At 37.8% G+C, this 21316-nt stretch overlaps 2 protein-coding genes across 11 annotated transcripts in view; one reads left to right on the top strand and one right to left on the bottom strand.

Annotated features, from left to right (window-relative positions):
* The window catches only part of LOC127414473 (inositol hexakisphosphate and diphosphoinositol-pentakisphosphate kinase 2-like), a 53781-nt gene extending 41676 nt beyond the window's left edge, over nt 1–12105 (top strand). For 4 of the 9 annotated variants that reach the window (XM_051652543.1, XM_051652525.1, XM_051652534.1 and 1 more), the window contains 5 exons: nt 3053–3112; nt 3740–3919; nt 6815–6952; nt 7126–7239; nt 10195–12105. In XM_051652543.1, the coding sequence (XP_051508503.1) occupies nt 3053–3112; nt 3740–3919; nt 6815–6952; nt 7126–7239; nt 10195–10808 (1106 nt within the window). In that variant the 3' untranslated portion in view covers nt 10809–12105. The remainder of the gene's footprint in view (nt 1–3052; nt 3113–3739; nt 3920–6814; nt 6953–7125; nt 7240–10194) is intronic. The other 5 variants (XM_051652584.1, XM_051652569.1, XM_051652576.1 and 2 more) reach the window with 2 other exon arrangements.
* A 4106-nt stretch (nt 12106–16211) lies between these two features.
* The window catches only part of LOC127414455 (microtubule-associated protein 1A-like), a 43915-nt gene continuing 38810 nt past the window's right edge, over nt 16212–21316 (bottom strand). For both annotated transcript variants that reach the window (XM_051652483.1, XM_051652493.1), the window contains 3 exons: nt 21030–21262; nt 20339–20512; nt 16212–16874 (listed from right to left, as the gene is read on the bottom strand). In XM_051652483.1, coding sequence (XP_051508443.1) covers nt 20357–20512; nt 21030–21262 — 389 coding nt within the window. In that variant the 3' untranslated portion in view covers nt 16212–16874; nt 20339–20356. The remainder of the gene's footprint in view (nt 16875–20338; nt 20513–21029; nt 21263–21316) is intronic.

The raw sequence follows: 21316 nt of genomic DNA, 5'->3' as shown, positions 1-21316 counted from the left end.
TATAATGAATTTATGTTTAATGTCTTAAATGCCAAATTACAAAGCAAAAGAATGTTTTATCCTGTTTCACATCAATTCTTCATGGGAAACAGCTTAAAATCTCAGTGCTTTCTTCACCAAAACAAGCCTTGACATTTTGAAACACCACAAACGACAAAGACAAAAATTTCCTTCAAATTGAAATATAATTGCATCATAAGTAACTAAATTCTCTTCAATTATTTATGTGACTAAAATGTACCCTCTGTCTTTGTAATCCTTGCTTGTGTCTTTTGTGGTTCTCTAACTAATTGTTTATACACGTGCTGTGCATAGACTGCATGTTGATGTAATGTTGGTTACCAGTGTTTTTCCCTCTGTTAAAGAATGATTTTGCATATGTTGTGATCATGTGGATGCAGGGGAGATATTTAGCGCAACTAAACCTACTTCCCTAAATGAACAGATTATTTTTAATGTTTTTTCCATATGTGGGTATGAATTCATCTTGCTATATATACTACCTTTTACTTAACAGTATATATACAGTATTATGATGATGCTAAAAGGGAGCGTGTTTATAGAATGCATGAGTGGATGTGATACCCAAGGTCAAGAACAGTGAATTACTGCAGCGTCTTATGTGTGTATGTAAGCGTATTTGGACACTCTTGCTGCATGTTTTCAGTACATCTCAGACAGAGCTTAAAGATGGTCCCTCTTCCACCTACAAACTCCCCATTCCCTGCCGGATCCCACACACTCCCTGCCACCCACCACACATTCCCTGCCATCCAGCTCTTAAAACCTTTCACGTAGGAGGCTTTTGTCCACGCTAATTATGTCTCTGTAGTTAATGAGAAATACTTGCTTACCTTAATGTTTTTGAAATTAGTGCACACTCTAAACCATTTCATTTGCTGTTATTGTTTTCCTTTGTTTTTTTCCGGTTTAATTTTTAAGGGGTAGGTTAATTAGGGTAGGGTATTGCAAATATATTAAAGGGGTCATGATATACTTCCATGCGGTCAACTGATAATGTTAGTACAGTTAAAATACAAATATTAATTTTCCGATGCATCGCGATCTTCATTTGAACGATATTGATATTGATTCTTAAATCCCAAGATCGATCTTTTAGCTCTATTACAATGAGAGGAAATTCAGAAAGACCCTTTCAGTCCTCTACTGTCAGTTGTTGATCAAAAACAACAAAAAATAACCGTTTAATTCTAATCATGCCTAGCACAAATGAGATAAAGCCATTCGAGTCTCTCTCGTTATCATGTGCTCATTTAAAGATGTTCTTTACAGAAATGCAGTTTTTGTTAAAGAGACAGTACCGGTTTTAGCACGTGTTCAACAAATCATTGTAAATACATGTAAATAGTACAAATTATGCAATTAGACAATAAACATGTTACAAAAATAATATATGAAATATAATATCTTATTTATTGATTGAATACATGGATTTGATCTTTTTTAAAAAGCTAAAGTATGTCCAAAATGATGAAAAACTAATAAAATGTAATTAGTAAAATTAATATTTTCATAATGTAACTAGTAAGAAGGTCCCCTGTATAATTAACGGCTGGGAGAGAATTTCTTTCATATGTAAGTAAAATTAATATAATATTATAACTGAAATATACCCGTATGAATCGATATTGAATATGAATCGAATCGAGAGCTTGTGAATCGGAATCTAATCGAATCAGGAAATTTGTATCAATACCCAGCCTTAATATATGATCATTTCCAACATGTCTCTGCCCACAGTTCTGATTAGCTAACATCGCGCAGCCCCTTGAATACAGCCCTATATATTTGAAACTCAGTCGGAAGCGATTGTGCAAGCTCCATGGCATTCTAAAACTAAATTTCATGTTTTACACATATCGTACATCCAAAACATTGCATCCGAATATATCTCAAGCATAACTGTTAACACTCCGCACCATAAACTATCAAAAAGTCATGACATTTAAAAAAAATTCATGAATGAAACCGTTTACTTACAGTTTTGCGATCGGATCCAATGCTGTTTTTAACTGCCTCATTCAACAGTTCCTTTGCAAAGCTTGAATCATATTATGACTGGTTCAGAAGGAATCCACACTGATATGAGCCAAAAAAAAAAAATAATTCAAGCACGATGAAACAAGACACACACACATACAGTATCATTCCTGCACTGAGGCGCACATCACCGGAAATGGATCAAAGATGTCCATCTAGTGCAAGTTTACATACACCAACAATTAAAAATAGCAGGGATAGGCGCGAGAACAAGACCAGGATGCGTTTGTGCTTAAAACAAGATGTAGCAGCTGAATGAAACCAAATTACTTCTCCTTTTCAGAGTTGTAATTTGACTGCGTCTTTTAAGAAGCGGTGTGAGATAAATGACAATGGTCAAAGAAGTCTGTCTAGTGCAGGTTTACATAAAAAAATCATTCAAAATAGACTAGATGGGTCCCCTTTGGTGTTCAGGAATAGTTAGGCCACACTGAACCTGTTTGTCTTGCTCTCTCTCCCTGTTCGAATGGTGTGCCAGTAGGCGGGGCCAAGGGTGCGATGATTTAAAGTAGGCGTTGATGTTGTTGCAGTAGAGGCAAAATTCACGATCGTGCGAATTCCCATTGAGATGACATTGTTTTGCCTGCTGAATTTTGCCATGCAAAGGTAAATGTGACCGCTCCTTAAGTGTGAAAGTGCCCTTAATTTCTGGTTAAACGGTAGGATGTATTTACACTTCAGTCCTTGAATAGGTTGTGCTTGTTATTTACAATCATTTACACATGTTGGCAAAAAAAGGTAAAAATTGAAAAATGATTACTATTTCATTCATTTTTAAATGTGTGATATGGTATTTATTGGTATGTTTTAATAATAAAAAAAACAAGCTCATCTCTATGGTAAGGGTGTATAAAAGTGGTCCTTCCTGCAGTATATTCAGTAAAATCTAATGATGTGACATCCTCAACGTGTTGTCTAGTAGTAGGAATGAAAAGGGAATATGTTGTTGTGGTGTGATGTTTGACTCCACTGAGTACTGTATTCACTTTAGGCACACAGGATGATACTTCTGCCATGGTGGTTAAACCATTTCTGTGGTGGTCTGGCTCAGGTAATGAGAGATCTCTGCCCTCACTGCAACTACACCAATCATCGACTGGGCGCAACTGCATAGTTTCCGTATGCACGCACAAGAACTCACACAGTGTGACCTTTAGGAAGAAATATAACCTTTTTCAGTGTTGATATAAAGACTTTATTTTTTTAACTGTCGGCATGTGATTTTATAGTTTAGTGAGTTGTTCCTTGAATCCCTTGTGGTCTTGTGCCTAAATCGATTGACTGCAGAGATGGTACTGTATCCTCTTTACTCTCTTCCAGAGGTTAGCACAGAACAATACATAATCATTTGTGATTATGTGGATTATGTGGCAGTGGACTACAATGGACTTTAAGTGGTGCTGTGTGTACGCTTGGGATTACCTGTGTTTGTGACCAGTCACTCAGGCTAATCTTTGTTTAGATGCATTAAAAATGTAGAATATGATGAAGTACCTTTTAAACCCCATCAGAGCTATTGTGGTGGAGGTCACTCTCTTAGCATGAAATGGTAATATCAGAACTGCTGTCCACGACATCCCCATTCTGGGTCAGTTTTATTGGCCCAAGCACCTATCCACCTGCCAACCCTCTTCCTGTACTCCCCACTCTCTTCCCTGCTTTGCCTCTTCTTCCTCAGAGCCCCTGGAGGAGCACCATGTAGCCCAGCTGCTGAGGCGTTTTTCCACCGACCCCAATATTGGCCACCCGTTCTCATTGGACAGTGCTTTTGCCCACCACCTCCATCAGTGCTCCTACCATCTCCGCCTCTTCCGCAACTGGTTAATCTCCGGCCAGGACCCACTAGAATATCTTTACGGTCAGCCCTGCGGAGTTTCTTCCGTGCCCTGCTGTGCCGTGCCATGACTGCAGTAATGGCCGCTGCCACAGCTGCATCAGCTTTGCTATAGTGCCTCTACTGTTTGAAGCATGCTTGTGTTATTGGGAAAAGCAGCTTGTGATGACATGGCTCTTTCTTTTTTGAACCTCTTGATCTTTAGGTGGATTTATATTTTTTGAATCTTTAAAGGGATTGTTCACCCCAAAATGAAAATGCATTCATTATTTACTCACCCTTGTGTTGTTCTAAACAAAAATGACTTTCTTTTTTTTTTTCGGTACACGAAGAGAGACATTTTGAAGAAATGTTCCGCTCAGTGATGTCGAACAATGGAAGTGGATGGTGACCACCTCTTTAAGCTTCAAAAGGACGTAAATGTATAATTCAGAAGTCTAATAAATTATTCCATGCGACTCATCCCTAGTCTTGAAGGCATACGATAAGGTTTGGTGAGAAACACACCGAAATCTAATTTTGTGAAAATCTTAACTGACCGTTGCTCTCCAGTACGGGTTCATGAGAGTGCATGAGAGCAGCAGTTCATGCAGCCCCCACTCACGAGATGGGCTGTTCAAGCAGAAATTGCTTTGTTTGCTACAACCGGACCACCACAGCGATATTAACACCGGAAAATACAGCACCTCTTCACACAAACCAGAGACACGAACTTACAAAACTTGTCTGAAGAGTTTCACCATCCACTGCCACTGTATGAAATTACTGAGCAGAATTTTTTTTTTTTATTTCTCCCTTTGTGTAAAACAAAAAGTCATATGGGTTTAAAACAACACAAGGGTGAGTTAATAATGACTGGATTTTCATTTTGGGGTTATTTATCCTTTTAAGGGCTGTCAATAGATTAAAGTAATGAATTGTGATTAACCTAGTGATTTTTGCTTTAACATAATTAATCTGGGATCTTTAATTTGCTGAAAGTTAAGAAGGGAAACATTAATATGCAACACAAAATGTTTGCTATTAGCCTGCAGTGGCCGGTGGCCATTTCATGTGTGTGATTTACCCATAGAACAGAAAACCATTTAACCAGTGTATTTATTTTTTATTTCAGATTAGGTAAATTGAAGACATCATGAAACACTGTTCGCAACCCATTTTACATTTGTTATCTGACATGTTTCTGAGAAAAACAGGATATTCGATGTGGGGGAAAAAAATGTAGGGAGTTTATTGGATCGTAATAACATGCACTGATGATTCATGCACAGTAAGACCAGGAGCAAGCATTAAAGGCACAGTGGTTACACTCCACCATAAGTTTCCATTCATTAACCTTAGTTAATGCATTAGATATCATGAACTAACAATGAACAATATATATTTTTTATAACATTTATTAATCTTTGTTAATGTTAGTTAATAAAAATACAATTGTTCATTGTTAGTTTATGTTAGTTCAAAGTGTTACCTGCATAGTTAACCCAAAAATTATCATTCTCTCATCATTTACTTCCCCTTATGCCATCTCAAACTCATTTGACTTACTTTCTTCTATGGAACACAAAGAATTTTGAAGGATGTATCAGGTATTTTTGTCCATACAATGCAAGTCGATGGGGTAAAAGTGAGTGGGTGAACGACTTTCTCTCATGAATGCGCCAAGGAGACCACAGATGTCAAGATTAATAGGAATAATGAGTTACATTTTGGTCTGTTTCTCACCTAGAACGATCGTATCGCTTCAGAAGACATGGATTAAACTACTTTGAGTTATATCACCTTTATGCTGCCTTCATGTCCTTTTTGAGGCTTAAAAATGTTGGACCCCATTGACTTGCATTGTATGGATATAAACACATCATATATCCTCTAAAATATCTTTATGTTCCACGGAAGAAAGAAAGTCCTATGAGTTTGAGACTGCATTAGGGTGAAAAAATGATGAGAGAATTAAGTTTTTGTGTGAACTATTCCTTTAAGGAAAGTGAATATGTTCAATTTTGATTTCATGTTGACTTGTAGCAATAAATGTTAAATTTTTAATTAACCTAAAAAGTTAATGTGTTACCTTTGGCAGCCCTGGTATCTCTTAATTAATGGTTATCTATATGGTTGAGCGCTTAGTCTGGAAATGTTTTAATTAGCATTAAGAGAGATCTCTCACTGCCAAGTACGGGGTTGTGAGGTGTGTTAGATGCATGCCAGGGGCATCTGATTGCAACTGTGTCAGCTTACAGTCACATCAGCTCTGTGAACTATTAAACAGTGACTGATATGCATGATTGTGGCAAATGATTTGCATGCCACAGGACTGCAGGGATTAAAAAAAAAAAAAAAAAAATATTATGGAAGTCTATTAAATTAGTCAGTGTATCTAATATTAATGAGGATTTTGTTGAGCTTCTTATATTCAACACATAATTATAGATATTATATCATTGTTTGTTTTTTCATTTGTTCTCTTCTCAGAATTCAGTTTCGATTTCTAAATTAATAACAAGTAATGCAGTGTATTGCTATGAAATACATGTCCCCTTTTATAAAACTTATACACTGATTACATGATGATCAGCATTCATTCATTTGATTTATTATTTCTCAAGCATTTGACAGATATGTGATGTGTTTCTGCTAGCTCCCTCATAACTTGTGTGTGTTGCTTTAATCCTCATTAAAAGTTTGTTTTGTCAGCTAAATAAAATGCCTACTATCTCTAATGGCTAATTAAAAAAAAAAACGTTAGTCTTGAATGAATGGCAAGAGGATGTGGGGAGTTTCATGTGTTTGTGTGTGAAATGTTTCCCGCACTTGACTGTGGTTCTATCACTAACAAGGGTGTGACAGTAGATGGAATGGCTATTCACACTGATTCAGTGGTAATAGACTGTTGTTGTGCATCACTTCTCTCATCTACAGGTTTTGAAGGCTGCTCCATGGTGCCCTCTATCTACCCTCTCGAGACCCTCCACAACTCCCTCTCGCTCAAACAGGTGAATGAGTTCCTGACAGGTGTGTGTGAGAGTGCAGGAGATTCCCACACCAGGACAACCAGAGGTGATGCTCTTAGATTCATTCTATATATAACTTTTGGGCCACGCACATTGTTTGATATGACAAATCACCAAACAACATGGCATACATTAAGGTCCTTGTGATTGCAGTTCATTTCATTGCAGCAAAAGGTACTTGTGTCCTAATTGTGTGTGCGCTCCTCTCTCCTACTATAGCACTCTCAGCCATGTTTGATTCCCAAAACCAGCCGTCAGTGGACTCTTACATCCCTCAAAGAGTGCTGTCCTCCTCTGTTTCAATGCGGCAGCGTTCTGACCGCCCACCCTGGTGTGAGTACTGCTGCCCTTAGATTTTTCAGATAGCAGATTCTTTAAGAACAAACATATGTTGGGCCTGGGTAGCTCAGCAAGTAAAAACGCTGACTTTGGAGTTGCAAGTTCGAATCCAGGGCGTGCTGAGTGACTCCAGTCATGCTTCCCAAGCAACCAATTGGCCAGGTTGCTTGGGTGGGTAGAGTCAAGTTGGGGTAACCTCCTCGTGGTCGCTGTAATGTGTGGTTCTTGCTCTCGGTGGGGCGCATGGTGAGTTGTGCGTGGATGCCGCGGAGAATAGCGTGAGCCTCCACACACGCTAGGTCTCCACAGCAATGCGCTCAACAAGCCACGTGATAAGATGCACAGATTGCCTATGTTTTAGGGACCAGATGTCCCCAAAAGGATAGTAAAACCTGAAAGGCCCTATTTTAAGACCGCTGGCGCTAAGCGCAGAGCTATGCCATAAGTCATAATGCAAAGTTAATGGGCATGGCCAGGACGTTTTGGTATTTTTGTGCAGGCGCAAGTGGGTTTGGCAAAACTGCACGCAAAGCGCTAATGGGCTGGGTCAAGTGCAATTTAATTCTAAGGTCCTTCTCCGGCATGGTCTGTGTCATATTATGTAGTCCATTCGCTGTCATGCACCAGCGATATACATTAAACAAAGACAGCACATTCATAAAAGATTGGTAGTGTAAATGGACTGTATGCAATGAATTAGAAGAGAAATATGGACTTATGTTCTTTTGTGCATAAATGTTAGGCATATTTCCATAACAATGACACAAAAAAATCATACCAAACCCAAACATTTTACTCTCTCCAACTTCTTCCTCCGGCCCCTTTTGCAGTGACTTAAAAATCACTCTAGTGGGGCCTGGGTAGCTCAGTGGTAAAATACGCTGGCTACCACCCCTGGACTTTGCTAGTTCGCTAGTTCGAATCCCAGGGCGTGCTGAGTGACTCCAGTCAGGTCTCCTAAGCAACCAAATTGGCCCGGTTGCTAGGGAGGGTAGAGTCACATGGGGTAACCTGCTCGTGGTCGCTATAATGTGGTTTGTTCTTGGTGGGGCACGTGGTGAATTGAGCGTGGTTGCCGCGGTGGATGGCGTGAAGCCTCCACACGCGCTATGTCTCCATGGCAACGCGCTCAACAAGCCACGTGATTAGATGCGCGGGTTGACTGTCTCAGACGCGGAGGCAACTGGGATTCGTCCTCCGCCACCCGGACTGAAGCGAATCACTATGCGACCACGAGGACTTAGAGCGCATTGGGAATTGGGCATTCCAAATTGGGAGAAAAAGGGGAAAAATCCCCCCCCAAAAAAAAAAAAAAAAAAAAAAATTCACTCTATAATAACAGGTGGAAAAATACCAATACAAATTAGATCATAAATACAATTGTAAATATAAACATAATAATGATATTTAAAAAATAAACCATGAACTATAGATTGTTTAACACAAATCTCATAAATATTTGTTTCATAAAAGGGCTACTACAACAGTGATTGTCAGGGACATAATTTGATAATAATATTTTTTGAGTTTGGATATGAACTTTATAACCACCTGCTGGTGGATTCTCCATAAACTGCAAATGCAGGAACCAAGTTTAGACTTTGCACTGAAAACAGACATGGTTTGTGTTTTAGCCCAATTATCTATTTCTCAGGAAAATAGCAAATTGCGCTTTGTGCCACTTCACTAAAATACAATACACCCACAGTTTGCGCACATACACCCACAGATAGTGCAAACACGGCTGGCACGAAAATTGGATAAGATATTGCACTGCACACTCATGAAAATAGAGCCCGATATCACAGATTATGGGGACCAGCCAACAGTGTCTTAATAAACATACTAATAAAATCTTATAGGAACCTTTACATTTTCAGAGTTTTATTGAGGATTAGGGTTGCCATTCTTATTCAGAACCGGTTCCATTCAAAAAATGTATAAATAAAATGTCAGAACTGAATGATTTTCATGACTTTTGGTTGCATTAATTGTTCTTTAATGTGCATTCTTCCACCAAAGTGGATGGGACTCCGTGCTAAAATACAGTGTTTCCTGAGCTACCATTCAGGGTCAATGCAACACCGCTATTAAATCAGCAGCACAACCAGCGTAGCCAATTCCTGAACAAATGACTCTTATCAGCCAGTTCTGAATCGAAATGAGCCAAGAACTATCATTGTGTTAAGTGTAAGGCTTATGAGACTTATAATACTTTCTCCTATCCCAGCTTAATATGCAGAGACAACTATAAGCCATTCATAGGTTAATTTTCTTGAAAACTGTAAACACTGTGTCTGTGTGGCACTATAAAAATTTCTGTTTCTTTTGAGCGACCCGTTTAGACCCACCTCATCAACATTACTCAACCAATGGCGTGAGTTGGGGGTGGGATTATCTCTTTGTTTGGCCAATGGCAGGCAGAGTTCAAAAAGCTGTTTTGAAAACAATGTTTATATTTGCAATTCCATTCGGTGCCGCTAGTTTCGCAGAAATTACATACATCAGCTTTAAATCAGAATAATTAGGGTTGGTTGTTGATTTGACATTGTGTAGGTAAAGATACACATTATGAGTTTTGCTGTAATTAGTGGTATTTTATAAAAAACAAAAATGATATATAAAAATGTATTAATAATTGTCTTAATTCAAAAGTCACACACCTTTTGCAAAAATCAGTTCTGTTAAAATATGAAATTCTCATCACTTGGCAAAAAGCTGTTGAGGGCAGTAATCCAATAAGAATTGCATTTGTTATTTCCAAATATTTCTTCCTCTAAAGTACTAAAAGTTAAGAGAAATCTTAACCGTAATCATTAAATTCCTTATGATTTCCATGTCTCATGGGAAAGAAAATATAATTAGCTCAGTATAAAATCAATACAAGTTAAAGAAAGGTCTGCACTATGATAGAAAAACGAATGTGTGTGGATGTGTTTCTCCATGCAGACAGCAGTGGTCCCTCCAGTACTGTGTCGAGCGCCGGTCCCTCGTCTCCCACCACGGCTGACACCTCCCCACGCTTCAGCTTTAGTGAGAAGATCACCCTCACCCCCCAGAGCAGCGAGGAGATCCATCTAGCTCCACACAACGCCAGCCAAGCTGCTTCCTCCACCTCTGTACTCGGCAACACTGAAACCAGCTTCTCCTCTGAGGACACACATCCTTCAATACCATCTCCCATTCAGGAGAGATCCAGTGAAATACCAGTGGACAGCACAGATTCTGTAGACCAGTGTCTGACAGATAGCCCCTGTTCTGATGAGGCCCATGAAGCATTAAGTCTGACCCTTGCTGAGCCCAGGCCTTCCTGCTCACGCTTGGCCGACAGTCCGCCAAGGGAGTCCTTCTGTGGGCTGCCCGGCTCCCTGCCTGTGCTCCTTGAGCTCCGAGAGAGCAGCTCAGAGGCCGGATCCAGCGCCCAGACTCCCCTCACCCCTGAAGAGCCAGAAGAGTTCTTCGATACCCACGAAACGGTTGAGGTGTGGATGGGGAGCCCAGGGAACCTGCCCCACTCTGGGATTCCACTGGAGGTGGGAGCTCCACATGTGCCTGAGCCTTGAAGGAAATGGGACGGGTCAGCTTCCTCATACATGCAGCACTGCAGTCAACCATGCGTCCTGGTGTTCAACCATGCTCTCGCTGTAGTGCCTCAGAGACCTTCGTTAAGCCTCAGTCCAGTCCACAATTGGGACATTTGCTGACATAATTGTAGGCAATAGTGAAGTGGCCAGTGATTAAACATAAGCTGTTCGATGCACTGAAAATCCAATGTTTTTATGTAAACATATTACTTAATCTTACTTCTCACTTTCTCCAGAAGACCATTTTTATTCATTGGCTGGTCTGAAAGATATTTTTATAAGGGACTTCTTGTTTGATACAAGTTTATGTTTGGTGAAGTACTTTGACCGCAATTGGCAAGCTAAACTTGAATAATTAACTGATACAGCTAAAGGTATATTAAATAAATGCTAACAGTTTTATTACTATTTGCCAAAGCCTGCTATACCACTGTCATAATTTATTAAATCATTATAAAATACATACATATGTATATATATATATATATATATATATATATATACGTATGTAGTATAGATATTTATTTACTAATAAGCAGCTTACGTTTAACAATGAGGCAGCAAATGAATAGTCTCTTTTTTTTTTTTTTTTTTTTTTAACATTTTTTTGTTTTTATATTTGTAAAACCTACAGTCCTATCAGTTTATAATAGTCCTTATGTTATCATTAAGTTCATTTCAAGTACATTGCTCTCCTGATTTGTAGTGTTCACCTCTGTGAAGTACTAATTTTGTACTGTGATCCTCCCTGTTTGATCAGATGAAGAGAGTACAGAGATTAACATGACATGAAAAGATTTAGTTCTCTTTCTGTCAATTTCAATGTGCAGTAAAAAAGAGAAACAATGTTATTAAATATCAATATTGGTCAGAGAAATATGCTGTTTTTCATAAGCATACATCTTTTTTTGTCCAGGATAAATCCAAAATAATTTTTGACCTTTAGGTAAACCTTGGATTGTGGACATGGCTGTTTACTGGACTCTCACTGATCTAAGACCAGCTTCTTGTCATTTTGTCCTGAATTTCAAATGTAAAACCTCTAGAATCTAGAGATGAGCACTTAATTTCCACCTTCTGTGAATTATTCCACTAAATTATTGAATTGACTGAGAACTGAATGATTTGTGATAACTGACATTTTAAAGCATTTGCCTCTGATAGATTCTCAACTCCAAGTTGTTGTACTGTTTGGTGCTCTGTATGCAGTCTGCTCAGTAGTATTAAATGGCACTTTAATTTACAGTGTTTGAAATAAAAATGACTTTGTCCACAGAAAACACAAAGTTGTAAACATTGTTTTTGAGCATTCTTTTGTATTTCAGCATTTCATGTGTGCAAGCTGTTTATACCAATTCTGTGCACCATTGCACCAATTCTATAGCAAATCAAGGATGATACCTGATTTTCCTGTTTTATACAAGTGGACAGTCCCTCAATTACCATTTATCATTCTCCTCTAGACATTCACTTGTACAAGACCTGATGTTTCCTAAACCACAGTAAATGATGGTCAAGAGAATTTTCCTGCCTAGCATTTCCATATTTTAAAGGGATAGTTCACCCAAAAATGAAAATTCTCTCATCATTTACTCACCCTCATGCCATCCCAGATGTGCATGACTTTCTTTCTTCTGCTGAACATAAACAAAGATTTTTAGAAGAATATCTCAGCTCTGTAGGTCCTTACAATGCAAGTGAATGGTGATCAGGCGTTTGAAGCTCCAAAAAGGAGATAAAGTCAGCATAAACATAATTCATATGACTCCAGTGGTTGAACAAATGTCTTCTAAAGCGATCCAGTTGGTTTTGGGTGAGAATAGACCAAAATATAACTCCTTTTTCACTGACTACGTTTACATGGATGCCAGAGAGCAGCTTATTGTGGGAAAGCAGTGTTCCAGTTTACATGCACTGTATAAGCGGTGTACTCTTCACTTCCATATACATGCAGCTCAGTCAGTAAGCCGCTTTCCCCACAGCAACATAATTTACCCGCAACGCTAAAGAACATGGCATACGAGGAAGACTTTGCTGTTTTATTCTCCGTTGCTCCGCTTTATTTCCAGATATTCCCGAGTTGTTGCTGTTTTTGTTTCCTTAACTTTCTATTGCAACCTGCAGGGGAATTGTGCTGCAATAGTGAGGTTTACCTCTTACGTAAAACTCCAGGATTCCCCCAGTGTAGGAGCCAATATACGCGAACATGAGGGACTGTCGCTATTTTACATTGTATAAATGGGTAGAGTTTATAGTGTATGTGCTTTTCCCACTGAAATGTTTAATGATTTTTTTTCCGCTGTGTTGACTTGTTTGGCTCCATCCTATGGCGTTTTTTTATTTGGTTTGTTCGATGCACATGCGCACCATTCAAACACACATCAGAATGCTGCTTATGTGTTTACATGACCACATCAAAGGCCAAGGACGTGAACACGTGCGAATGCTTGACCACCACATAGCCAACGCGCGGTCTGGTTGAACATGCTTAACGTGCGTTCTTGTGTTACCGTGGCGGGAACAAACCTCAGTACTCAAGGGGGCAATAGAGTTGCCTTCAAATGTCTGTGCCATTAAACTGGATGTTTTATTATTCAGGTAAGTGGCTATAAATATACTGACTTTAACTTAAGTGTTCAGCAGTATTCTTTTCAAATTGTTGCTCCACCATGACCATAGTTGAGTTGAAAGAGAAAACACCATAGAAGCAGACGGTTCACACTAATCTTTCTCTAGCGCCCCTTGTGGCAAAGGTTGAGAATGCAACGCGTAGTTGCGTTATGAATTGAGATCTGGCACTTATTTAGAACGCAACGCCGTTTGAAATCGAGCTTGTGTTGCAAGATGCGTCTGCATTCACATATTTGCGTAGAGTATGTTTCGGCCTTTAGCTGCATTCCTGGAAAAACCTACGTGTGTTAAACCACTTTCTCTTAATCCCTTAAACGATGTAAGAAAATCGGCGTTCTCATTTACATGACATTTCAGAACGCCTCTTTCTGCAAAAACCCTGGAATAAACTGTTTTCTTAAGTGCATGTAAACGTGGTCACTGTACATCTTGCCATTGCAGTCTCTAAACACGATCATGATTTCAAGCTTGATTGCACTTCCTATAGCGCCATATAGCGTTCTGTGCATGTGTCAAGCACGAGGAAGCATAATTGAGCTTGAAATCATGATCTTGCCTAGAGACTGCAATAGCAAGATGTACAATGAAAAAGGAGTTACATTTTGGTCTGTTCTCACCCAAAACCAACTGGATCGCTTCAGAAGACATTAATTTATTGGAGTCTTATGCATTACTTTTATGCTGACTTTATATCTTTTTTGGAGATTCAAAGGTCAGGTCACCATTCACTTGCATTGTAAAAACCTACAGAGCTGAGATATTCTTATAAAAATCGTAATTTGAAAAGAAAGTCATACACATCTGGGATGGCATGAGGGTGAGTAAATAATGAGAGAACTATCCCTTTAATACCTGTTTACTGATCTTTTAATGCGTAAACCTTCATACGCATTATTAGCTTTTACTGTTATTCATCCTCATTTTCTGTTTCTGACTTGTGAATGGTTGGCATGACAACAGGGTTCTTATCATTCATCACCTGGAGTGTTTTCATTCTATTAACCACAACTCAATAAAACAATACAGTCTACAAGACTGAGCAAACAACTGTCACAGTGTGTAACGCCAAGCAATACATTTGTAATCCAGTCCCACCAGCAACCTTTATCCGAAATGTATTTATTATCCTTTGAGTAGGATCGTTGAACAGTGGGGCATTGTTAGCATATTGTAATTTGCTGCTGTGCCAAGCACTGCCTTCTAACACAAGGGTATTGCTCATTTCCATTCCTTTTCTCTCAAACACAGACAGGGAGGAAAGAAAAGATGGGTACTAACAGATAATAGGCATGTGACCCAGACAGCGATGTCATGGTCATGTGAATTAGCTTGCTTTACTTTGGAGTGGCTGCCACCTGCAACAGCACTGCAATACACTGCACCACTATTCTCATATATTTAATATATTATTAAATATATTTATTTTTTTTAAATAATCTGTTTTCAGTAACATTTTACCCCTTCTGTGAATTATTCTGAAACTATTTAAATGCTAAGTTTTTCATACTTTTGTGATATTATTTTGTGCTGGGCACAGTTCCTGCAGGATGAGCTGTCTAGCGTAAAAAAGTCTCATTGAATCTTTTGTCAAAATCAAATATTTACTGAATTTAAGCACTTTTTCATACTTTATGGACCATAATCAGTGTCATGACATTTTATCTCAGTCTGGAGACCTTCTATGTTCTAGGCCTTTACCGCTGTAGACCTGTTCAGCTTGTAGTCCAAAATCCTGGAAGAGAATTCGCCATGGGTTCCCTCTGGATTTTCCTACGGGTTTTTTTATTTTATGAGCAAAATAAGGTCTGTGGTGAACATTGCTTGACGATACGTGGACTTTTTTTCTACAATATAAATAACCCACATTCATACTTCAAATGTGAAGTTTGAAGCTGTATTGAATTACATGCTTTAAAAAAAAACACAAAAAAAACCCCAGCAGCATTCATGTTCAAAATTCATGTTTTTGGTATTAAGGTGTGTAATTTATGTTGTAGGACAAAACGTCCACGTATCGTCAAGTTATGTTTACCTCAGGCCTTATTTAACTCATAAATTCAAAAACCCCATTATAAAAACCCATAGGAAAATCCAGTGGGAATCCATGGCGAATTAGATTTCCCAGGTTCACCAACACACTCTCATGGCAAAATCGTCAGGATTCGTACGACTTTTCTAACTTTGGCTAATTCGTATGATATCATGCAGCTGCACTCGTTTGAATTCCTATGACTTTCACTACAGCCAATGAGGTCGATGGACATCATTTCCATCTAATACGTGACAATTACTTGCTTCTGTCACACACAACAGCTTCCTATCATGTTTACACACTCTACTGATCAGTTAAGTTTAGATAAGTGTTTTGGGTAAGAACATAATATTAATAAGAACTCACACTTACTTCCGCATAAGACATCCGGGAATTTGCACGTGATGAAGCCCTACGTGTTTATGTCAACAACATCGTGCGAGACCATACGAAATAGCCAACTGGTAAATGATGTACGACTTTTCATGAGATCGGGTTCGCCTACAAATTGACGTCACGACTGAACAGCTCTGTTGCAAATTGCAACGGTTATGAGAAATAATCTTATCTAGCCAAGCATGTGGACAGTTCTCTAAACAATTCCAAAATCTAGTTTTATACTCACATTTTTGTTGTTGTTGTTGTTGTTTTTGTTTTTGGACAGTAATCCCTAATTCCTGGACCACTGACCCAAAAGAAAATTAAGAATAAGTTTATATTTCACATTAACATATTTTATTAGAGATTATCAGGTTTACCATTCTACAACATATTTGTAGGCACTCATTTAGAGAGCTTAAAGAGGATACAAAGTATTGCACATAAAAAAAAAAAGAAAGAAAAAAAATCAAAGTACACATCTTTTTTTAACAACACTGCACACTGGAAATGATAGCGCGGCCTGGTTATATGTGCCTTTTATTACAATTGAGATGATAAGCATTTAAATATTTATCTTTAAAATTGTACTTGATTTAATATAACTATGAACTATTACATAATATATGTTCAAACTTAAGGTAACATGCAATAAATAGCTAGGCTCAATGGAATGCTATACAGTATTTTGAAGATTTGATGCTATCAAGATGGCAGCTAAGGGATGTTTTGCACAGCACATCATGATCATTTTTCATATTGTTCGTAAACATTTAGTCTTCAAAAAGAAAAGAAAAGATAATCACACAGACACTTACAAATCTTGAATAGAAAATGTGATCAGTGATCTAGTCACTTGATCTGGCAGTCTGCAGTCTGGCACATGTTTGTTTGTTTGTTTGTTTGTCTCTGTGGTACTGCGTAGTCACATCTGGGTTTCACCATGTCAGGCAGAACATCTCTGCAGCACAGCCAAATAACCAGTATCTCAAAAGTTACAGCACCTTAAAAACATTAGAGGCGAGCATTAGCTGTTAATCCTCATACATTTTTCCACAGAGAAGTATAAAGGACTATGCAGAACCATTTTCCATATTCTGTACTCTTGTAATGATATAAATTCTGTTATCAAAACTGTGCATTTTCCTCAAAAGACATTCATTGAACCTGTCGACTTTAAAACACCAAAAAACAAGACTATTAAAATCAATCAGAATTGTAACAGAAATTAAAACATTACATGTTGTTTCACCTTGTGACCAAATTTTAAAATTGACTCCAATAGAGAAAAAAAAACAAAAACAAAAAATGTATAATTACTACAATCTTAATTTTGAGCCAAGCACCTAAAAAGCACGTTCAGCCTTTAGTTTTTCTTATAGTAATGTACATGCAGTGCATACACAGAGTTTCCTATTAATCAGTCAAGGATACATGTTCATCGTCCCTCCCAATATACTGCATATATAAACACTTAAACCAACACTATCATTTATTTTACTTAATCAGTTAAATTGAACCCTTATACATTGACACTACTAAAAATGCACGTGCATATCAGCACAACATTTGTTTTCCTATTCATCATTGATAATTCTGACCAATGGAATAGAGACACGTAGAGGTAAAATGTGCTTTAATATTCCTAAAAACATACTAAAAGATCAGTTTCTTGACATTTTATGTGCATTATTCATAGCTCACATCTGAACTCTTTCTAACACATGTGCACACTTTAAACATGGAAAAGATTTTTAGAAAGTCAGATATTGACTGATTACCATGCATCTCTATTGCTGGCAACTTTGGCTTCCATTATTCTCAGTCATCCTCTTTCTCCATGCCCTTACAGTAATTCATGTTTCGTCATATATACATTGTTTTATCATTTGAACCAAGGCTAAATCATTACAAGGTGCAAATGAACTCCAAGTCATTTTGTAATTTTGAAGCTCTTCAAAATATAATGTGATAAAATCAGTAATAAAACATTAATTCTTTCAACATACACTTTATACATCATGACAAAAATAAGATTTGATTCCAGTACCTCTCCATAGTTATTTAGCAAGTGCTGACTAACCAGCATAGTCTCATAAGAATTCGTCTGAAAACATACGACTTACACATCAACCAATCACACACGCTTCACATACACGCGTTCAGAACCCCGAAATTTTGCTTTCTTCCATATTACACATCAGGACTTATAAAGGGTTAGTTCACCCAAAAATGAAGATTCTCTCATGATATATTTATCTTTAAGCCATCCCAGATGTGTATGACTTTCCCTCTTCAGCATAACCGAAGTGAAGATTTTTATGAGCACATTTCAGCTGTTTTTGTACATACAATGCAAGTAAACAGGTGCCATCAGGCTGCTGGCTTTTTGATGGTCCAAAAGGCATATTTAAGCAGCATAAAAGTACTCCATACGACTCTAGTCGATTGATGAATGTCATTCTGAAGCAAATCGATAGGTTTGTGTGAAAAATTAATTGATAATTAAAACTTTAATAACTTTAAAAAATCACTTCCTGCCAGCAGTCAACCCATCATGGAGCTGTCGAGTGACGTAAGCACAATGGCGTGCGCTTTATATACAACAGAGGAATGAACGTCACGCGAGAGTTAGGTCGTTTCAAACAGCAATTCAGATCTGGCCGGAAGCAACGATTTTAATTATTGACTTGTTTTTTTACACCAACCTATGTTTGCTTCAGAAGACATTAATTGATCGACTGGAGTCATGTGGATTACTTTTATGCTGCCTAAATATGCCTTTTGGACCGTCACATTGCCAGCGGCCCAATGGCACCTGTTTACTTGCATTGTATCTACAAACAGAGCTGAAATGTGCTTATAAAAATCTTAATTTCGGTTCTGCTGAAGAAGGAAAGACATACACATCTGGGATGGCTTAAAGGTAAGTAAATCATGGGAGATTTTTCATTTTTGGGTGAACTATTCCTTTAACATTAATATCATGGACACATTGGAAACCACAAGGACACGAGGGAAGCCTCTCTCATTGGTGGATGTATAACTCAAACTATTTTGTATGAATAAACTCCACCTGCACCACCTTGTACTTTTGTGACGAATTCTTGTGAGATCAGGTGGACTAAATCACCAACATCTAAACCTCTCAGAATGATTCTTATTTTTTGTACTTTTGGTCCCAAATTTGTAATTAGTAGTATATTATATAATAATTAATGTTATTGTTGATGTTTTTGTTTTCCTATTATACAAATTCTATTATGAAATTCATAGCATTAATCTCTGAGTGCAGGAATGTAAAGCAAATTTTGTGAAAAATACCAGCCGTAACACAACTCTCCATCATCAGCATACATACAGTATGTTCATTTTTTATTATTGTTTACCTGTTCATCATCTTTATTTACTAAATTTCTATTTCTGGCCCCAGGCACAAAGTGCACCTGCAGGAATACTGAAATTATGGCACCCAGGTGTTTGTTAAGATCTCTGCTGAGGTATATAACCTCCACTGTCATTTGAACAGTAGGCATTTGAATGTGAGGTAACTTGATTCATAATATTAATGATGATTATAATACACACAGTGTGTATGTGTGTGCATGTGTGTGTTGTGCAGGATGCATCTTTGTCAGAGCAACAGTGTCACTGAGACGAGAACAATGCATAAACTAAAAAGCAGAAAATTAACATTGAAAGCTGGAGAATCTCATCCAGTTAAGTTGCAATATTTGGGGTGCTTGCTCCTAGTATTTGGTGCTTTTGTTCAAAAGAAAAGTAAAGAGCTTTGCTTGTGCTTTAGTTTAAGGGATAGTTCCCCCCAGAATAAAAATTCGGTCATCATTCACTGATGTTCATTTGTTTCTTTCTTAGAACACAAAAGATGATGTTAGGCAGAATGTTAGCCTCTGTCACAACTCACTATCATTGTATAGATGAAAGATGCTGTAAAAGTGAATAGTGACTGAAGCTAACATTCTGCCTAAGATTTATTTCTGTGTTCCATGAAAGCAAGAAAGTCATCTGGATTTGATACAAGAGATGGATGAGTAAATAATGATGTAATTTTCATTTTTGGGCAAACAATCCCTTTAAATAACAGGGAATGACTGTGCTAATTATTTAAAAAAAAAAAAAAACAGACCCTATACAAGAACTAATACATAAGAGTTAAGAACTCTAGACTACTGTGTGTGTGTGTGTGTGTGTGTGTTCTACATCTTAAAAGGAAAAACAACCCTGAAAGGTACACAGTGAAAGGCACATCTTCCTACTGACCTCCTGCACTCCAAGTTTTATTACCATTATATAATCATCAGAGTTTGTACCTTTTAATTGGGGTTTTTGGACTATGAACAAATATTGTCTTTAAACATGGGGTGTTGATATCAAAGAGTTAAGAACTGTACACTGAGTAAACCACAATTAAGGCTATAATGGACCATTTGAGAGTAAAGATGTGAACCTGGGAGCCATGTTGGATTTAGAACTCTATTTTGCAGGCTGGGAACGACTCGTCTTGCATTACTACTGTGCTGCTGCTGGCCAGGACCATGATGTTCAGCTCCTGTTGTTTCTCATGGGTCTGTTGATACCAATCTCGGGTAACTTCTGTGTCATGAGTAGGTATCAATGTCACCTAAACAGACAGTTTAAGACATTTATTTTATATTATAGCAACTAACTTTTAAAGCTGAAATGTGTAATTTCTGTGCCACTAGCACCACCAAACGTAATTGCAATTATAAACTTTGTTTTCAAACAGCATTCCTGAATTCCCTCATCCACCATTGATCAAATTAACAGACAGTCCCGCCCCAAGCTCAAGCCATTGGTTGAGTCGGACAGTCGAGCCACTCAACCAAACAGCAATATTTTATAGCACCACAGAGACATAGTGTTTATAATTTTAGAGGAAAAGGCTTACAAAAGGCTTACAAACTTATAGTTGTCTCAGCATATTAAACTGAAATTTTAATATCAAAAAAGTTACTAACCATTTTTAATTCTTTGTTGAATAAACAATGCAAAAAAAAAAATCATAATGTTTATATACATATAGTACATCCATTAAAATATCCAGAAAATTTATCAGTAAATTACAAAATTTCACTATTGATGTCTACCACAGAGAGAACAGTTAAACAATACTGTACCTGTAAATTGGATCCCCACTGTGCCTTTCCCTCTAGCAAGGCATCTAGTACACTCCGGCTCGGCTCTCCATTGCTGGAGTCGTTTCCACTCACTACATAATATGCAGAACGAACACGTTTAAAGAATTCCTGGTCCACATTTTTAGCACTGCAGTGATTGGGAATGTAGGCCAGATCCACATAGATAGGAAGACCAAAGGGGACAGCTGTGCTGAATTTCGCAGAATTTGAACCTGTTAGAAATAATTAAAATGAACAAAAAAACTTGAATGTGAATGTGATGTTGG

This window comes from Myxocyprinus asiaticus, chromosome 2 (assembly GCF_019703515.2).
Source record: "Myxocyprinus asiaticus isolate MX2 ecotype Aquarium Trade chromosome 2, UBuf_Myxa_2, whole genome shotgun sequence".
Classification (NCBI taxonomy): Eukaryota; Metazoa; Chordata; class Actinopteri; order Cypriniformes; family Catostomidae; genus Myxocyprinus; species Myxocyprinus asiaticus.
Note: the sequence above shows the minus strand (reverse complement) of the source record. Positions and strands in the feature narration are given on the sequence as shown.